Source organism: Camelus dromedarius, chromosome 13, assembly GCF_036321535.1.
Source record: "Camelus dromedarius isolate mCamDro1 chromosome 13, mCamDro1.pat, whole genome shotgun sequence".
NCBI classification, from domain to species: Eukaryota; Metazoa; Chordata; class Mammalia; order Artiodactyla; family Camelidae; genus Camelus; species Camelus dromedarius.
The window spans coordinates 55,694,822-55,699,934 of NC_087448.1; the positions used below are offsets into that span (position 1 = coordinate 55,694,822).

Consider the following 5,113-nt stretch of genomic DNA (forward strand, 5'->3'; position numbering starts at 1 on the left):
CCGGGGCTGGCAGGGAGGTGGCGGGGGGCGGGGACTGCGCGCCACCCGCTGGGCTCCGGAATCCTCAAAGCCAACCCTGCGGAGCCGCGTTCCGGGGCGCGGTGCCACAAGGCTTGGCCCGGGCGGGCAGGGGCAGGGCGCGCCCTCCGCCAAAGGAAGCGCTTTTGCAGCGGGGCCATGGGCTAGTCTCCCGGCCCAGCCCGGGGGCGAGGCGGCGCAGAGGGACCCCCCGCGGCGCACCCATGGGCAGCCCCGGAAACCGCAGCGGCGGTGCAGAGGGCGCGGTGGAGCCGCCGTGGGCAGAGCTACTGCCGTGCGACGAGCGCCGCTGCTCGCCCTTCCCCCTGCGGGCGCTGGTGCCCGTGACCGCCGTGTGCCTAGGGCTGTTCGCCGTCGGGGTGAGCGGGAACGTGGTGACGGTGCTGCTGACCGGGCGCTACCGGGACATGCGGACCACCACCAACTTGTACCTGGGCAGCATGGCTGTGTCCGACCTACTCATCCTGCTCGGGCTCCCCTTCGACCTCTACCGCCTCTGGCGCTTCCCGGCCCTGGGTGCCTCTCGCTCTACGTGGGCGAGGGCTGCACCTACGCCACGCTGCTGCACATGACTGCGCTCAGCGTCGAGCGCTACCTCGCCATCTGTCTCCCGCTCCGGGCCGGCGTCCTCGTCACCCGGCGCCGGGTCCGCGCGCTCATCGTTGCGCTCTGGGCCGTGGCCCTGCTCTCCGCTGGGCCCTTCTTCTTTCTGGTGGGCGTCGAGCAGGACCCCGGCCGCTTCGCAGTCCAGGACTTCAACGGCACCACACAGCTCATCCCCTCGCCCCGCACCTCGCCGCTACCCCTCGGGTCCTCGGGAGCTCCACCGCTGTTCCCGCCGTCGGGACCCGAGGCGGCGGTGGCTGCCGCGCTGTTCAGCCGCGAGTGCCGGCCGAACCCCGGACAGCTGGGCGCGCTGCGCATCATGCTGTGGGTCACCACCGCCTACTTCTTCCTGCCTTCCTGTGCCTCAGCGTCCTCTACGGGCTCATCGGGCGGGAGCTGTGGAGGAGCCGTGGGCGTCTGCGAGGCTCGGCCGCCTCCGGGCGGGAGAAGGGTCACCTGCAGACGGTCCGCGTCCTGCGTAAGTGGCGCTGCCTGTTTCTGACATCCCAACTCGCGGTCCAGGCTGTGCCCCCTTCCCCTGGTCTCCCAGCACTTGGGCACCTCTTCTAGCCATGCTTCTTATAGTCGTTCTACCCCAGCCTCCACCTGTCTGTCCCTCTAGTCTCCAGAGAAAACCATCTCCCGTCCTGCAGGAGGTCTGGGTCACTTCAAGCCTCCCACTCTCTGAGGGTGAGATACTCGGCTCCGGTAAACAACGGTTTTCCAAAGCAACTGTGATCAGCGGGCTGAGCTGATCCAAAATGGGTAACTGGAGGATCCTAAGCCCACTGCCTGTCTCTGTTAGATGGAGATGTGGAATTACACACAGTCCCCTGGAGAAGATGGGGTAGATCACGTTAAGATAAAGTTTACTTACTGTTAAGTTATCCCAAGACTAAAGTCAAAAAATAAAAGGTGGTGCAGACTTGTTGCAGAATTCTTTTCAACGGAAAATAGAGAACATGTCTCTGAAGTGGTTTTGTGGAAGGAAGCCGGCCAAAACAGCTTGTTAGTAGAAACCGCTCCTTCTGGTTTATGTCCAGCCTTGATAGCACATGTATGAGCATATCAGTTCTAAAGCAAATATCAATGCTGTCTGCAGACTGACAGTTTTTCTGGGGTGGGGATTTGGCTAGGTAAGAGTTTTATTTATTTTGCTGTTATTTATTACTGCAGATAGTTTCCAGGGACGCTTATTTGTTTTTGGATGCTTTAGTTAATTTCTGGTGCCTGTGTCTTGTTTTGCAGTGGTGGTGGTTCTGGCGTTTAGTTTGCTGGTTGCCTTTCCACGTGGGCAGAATTATTTACATAAATACCGAAGTTTTCTGCAGAAGCGGGGAGGCTGAGGACTCCGGAGGCAACACGGCTGGCTGCACAGAGACCAGCGCTAACCCACAGACATCGGCAACCAGCGCGGCCAAGCACCGTGCCTCGTCCCACAGTGCTGGGACTTAAGGGAAAACTGGTCTGTAGGGAGATAACCGCAAGAGGGGAACCAGATGCTGTTAGGAAGAAATGGAAAAAATGGTTGATATTTTGCAGGTTGGTCAACAACTTAGCATGATTTAAAGACAAAACCAAACAAACAAAATAAAGGTAGGAAATGTACCTATCAATCTCTCTGGTTTTCCTTTCATGTACCTCCTTGGGGACATTCATTTTACTCTCCTGAAATCCCACATCACAAAACGTGCTCTGGGGAGCTTTCGTAAGTCCCCATTCTCCTACTCTTGGGAAATATGACTGTTCATATTCTGGTTAACAAGTGATCCAGAGACATGCTGCCAAAAAAATGGTCATGTGAGAGATCAGGGGTGTATTTTGGTTTTATGTCTTGGATGTAAATGTGATGGTACATATACAAGGAATCCAGGATGAGAGTTTTGATCCAAAAACTACCTAATGGCAGCATAAATGTTTAGAAGCAAGTGAAAGGAATTCTAGGTAGAGCCCAGTGTTCAGGGGTCCCACCTCTCTCAGGTTCAGAACAAATCAAAAAGTTTAGGCACAATACCCTCTTTCAGAACTACTATGTATGAATGAGTGTGTTGCAACCCACTTCTCGCTGACAGCACCGCTGGCTGAAGGTATATGGTCACAAGTGTGAAGGCAGGGAGCTGCAGCGGACGTAGCTTCCCAACAAAGTGACTGCTGATGACAAGAGCTTGAACATGCCTTACTCACCTCGGCTTCGTGGGATAAGGGTTCTCATCATTCCTGTTTCAATGGTGATGGAACCGAGTCCTGGGTCTGAGTCTGAACTCCAGTCTTTAAGAGCTTCACCCACTCCCACCCTGAGAAACGCCCAAGCCAATGGATGTAGTCAAGGGTGACAGGACTGTGCTGGACATTCTGAACAACAATTCTGTAACTCTGTTTTGTTTTACAGTGTTAAATATAAACCTGTTTTCAGAGGGCTGCTGCTGCCTCGCTCAACTCCAAAGAGCCTCAGTCACGCCAGGGTGTGTATGAATGGCACCCCCAGGAGGTGGGCAGGATACAACTTGCTCAGTTGTCAACTACAAATGGTGGCTCCACAAACAAAGGGACGCTCCACGTGCTGACAAGGTTCTGTTACTTTTTCGTGTGATGAGTTACACACAGTGATGCCTTCAAGTCCCCTTGAAGCATCCTAACACCCTGGTCCTGCCACCTCTGGTCCATACTGTGTTTCTTCCGACTCGTGGAAGAAGCAGACAATGCTCACTTGGGTTAGTCCGGACACTGTGTTCTGCAGATTTTCAGGGAGTATTTTTAAAAAGGATTCAGTGGTCATATATGGTAGCAGAACACTGCACACTCTACCCGCTTCCCCAAGCATCACAAGATATCACATCTGAGGCTGAGAAGTTGTTGGTGGGGACACTGATGGAGAGGGCTCACGGCCCAGGGTCCAGCCATTCCCCTGCTTGGTAGCACTAAGTGGGGACAGGCTGGAACTGCAGCCACACAGTCTTTCTGCTCTCGAGAGTTCCTCTTGGGCAGTCAGAAGCAACCGCTTTCCTGTGGAAGGTCATGGTTAAGAACCTTACTGGTATTTTATTTATAGTATTTTAGATATAGAAGCAAAGATATCTCCTTTGACCTTTCTTGTTCAGATTCTAGAGGAGAGGGATTTACATCACACTTTCCTGTGACCCAGGTGTGTTCCCTGGTGTGCGCATGGGGAGACCACCATCCTGAGCTGCCGGGCCCTGAGGTGGAGTGTCTGAATTCCATCCCTCCTCTGGATCACTGTGTGCTTGTTTTCAAAATACCAGTCTCAACCAGTATGAATTGTGAGATGAGTGGGGTGTCATATGTTTCTTTACTGGGATGAGTGGACGCAACTGGAAGAGAAAAATCAGTGCATCACATGTAGTAAGGCTAACTGTTGTGTTGTGAAACTTTTAACTATATATTGTTTGGTTATCTTTCCTGGTTCATAAAATAAAATGTGCTCTTATTGTAAGTCAACATTTCAAAAAATATTTGAAAAGTTGTTCTAAGACCTAAAATTGTTCTCTACCTTGGCAGAAAGCATCCTCCTGCATGGACAGCTGGCTATAAAGGGGCGGGGAGGTTATCCTGGGAAGACCTGGGTGGCCAAGTCAGGGATCACTGGAGAGGGACAGTTGGGCTGTGGTTTCAGTCCTGGGCCTCCCCGCTCCCTGGGGATGAAATCATGGATGCTGAGACCTGGAGCCCTCGCTGCCCCCGGATGGAGACATGTGCTGAGTCCCTCGATTCTGAGCCGGCAAGTGGCTTTTAGTAAGTGAGGCACCAACCTTGGGGAAAGGTTTGTGTTTCATTCGTTCACTCCACAAATATTTACTAAGCAACTGCTAAGTGCTAGATGTCTATGACAAAATACCCTGGAAACACTAGTCCATGTCATGGTATCCAAATCAACTTCCTAATGGCCTTTGTGCCTTGAAACATGTGATGCGTTATCCAGACTAACCACAGCTCAGCTCACAGCTCATGGAAGCACTCGCATCCAACAGGCCTGCAGGGTATCAGGCTAGTGTCATCCACACCACACTCCTCCCCTTCCCACAGGGGACGTCTCCACTTCCGAAGGAGATGTTCAAAGAAGGGATTGTGCAGCCCCTCCGAGGACCAGGAGTCCCCTGTACAAGGTCCTTAAGGGATGCAAGAGCAACATGCAGCTGATGTTTGAAAGTTTGAACACGGCCTCTCCCAACATTTCTACTCATGTCACAGAAACATTTGCTGCTACGCAGAAGCTCTTCACGTACAAGTGTTAGTGACTGTACAGGTCGAGGGTTTTAAGTGGAGCCTTAAAAGGGCTTTTCTTAAGCAGATATGTGAAGCAGTTTTCCACTGTAAACCAACTTTCTATAGAAGCCGAACTGTAAATATTACATAGACCCTGGTCAACTCTGAGCAACCTTCCAAAACCAGCATCTCCCTCTAGGAGCACAGGAACATTTCTCATTGAGAAGCGTGTGCTCTGTGGACACAC

The 5,113-nt window shown here is 52.8% G+C and overlaps 1 protein-coding gene across 1 annotated transcript; it reads left to right on the forward strand.

The window, feature by feature from the left end:
• MLNR (motilin receptor) lies at positions 1 to 4,138 on the forward strand. Its single transcript, XM_064493164.1, is given in 5 exon segments — positions 1 to 555; positions 558 to 998; positions 1,001 to 1,123; positions 1,894 to 1,912; positions 1,914 to 4,138. Coding segments are annotated over 5 exon segments (1,083 nt in total). The 5' UTR covers positions 1 to 242; the 3' UTR covers positions 2,101 to 4,138.
• The last annotated feature ends 975 nt before the right edge of the window (positions 4,139 to 5,113 follow it).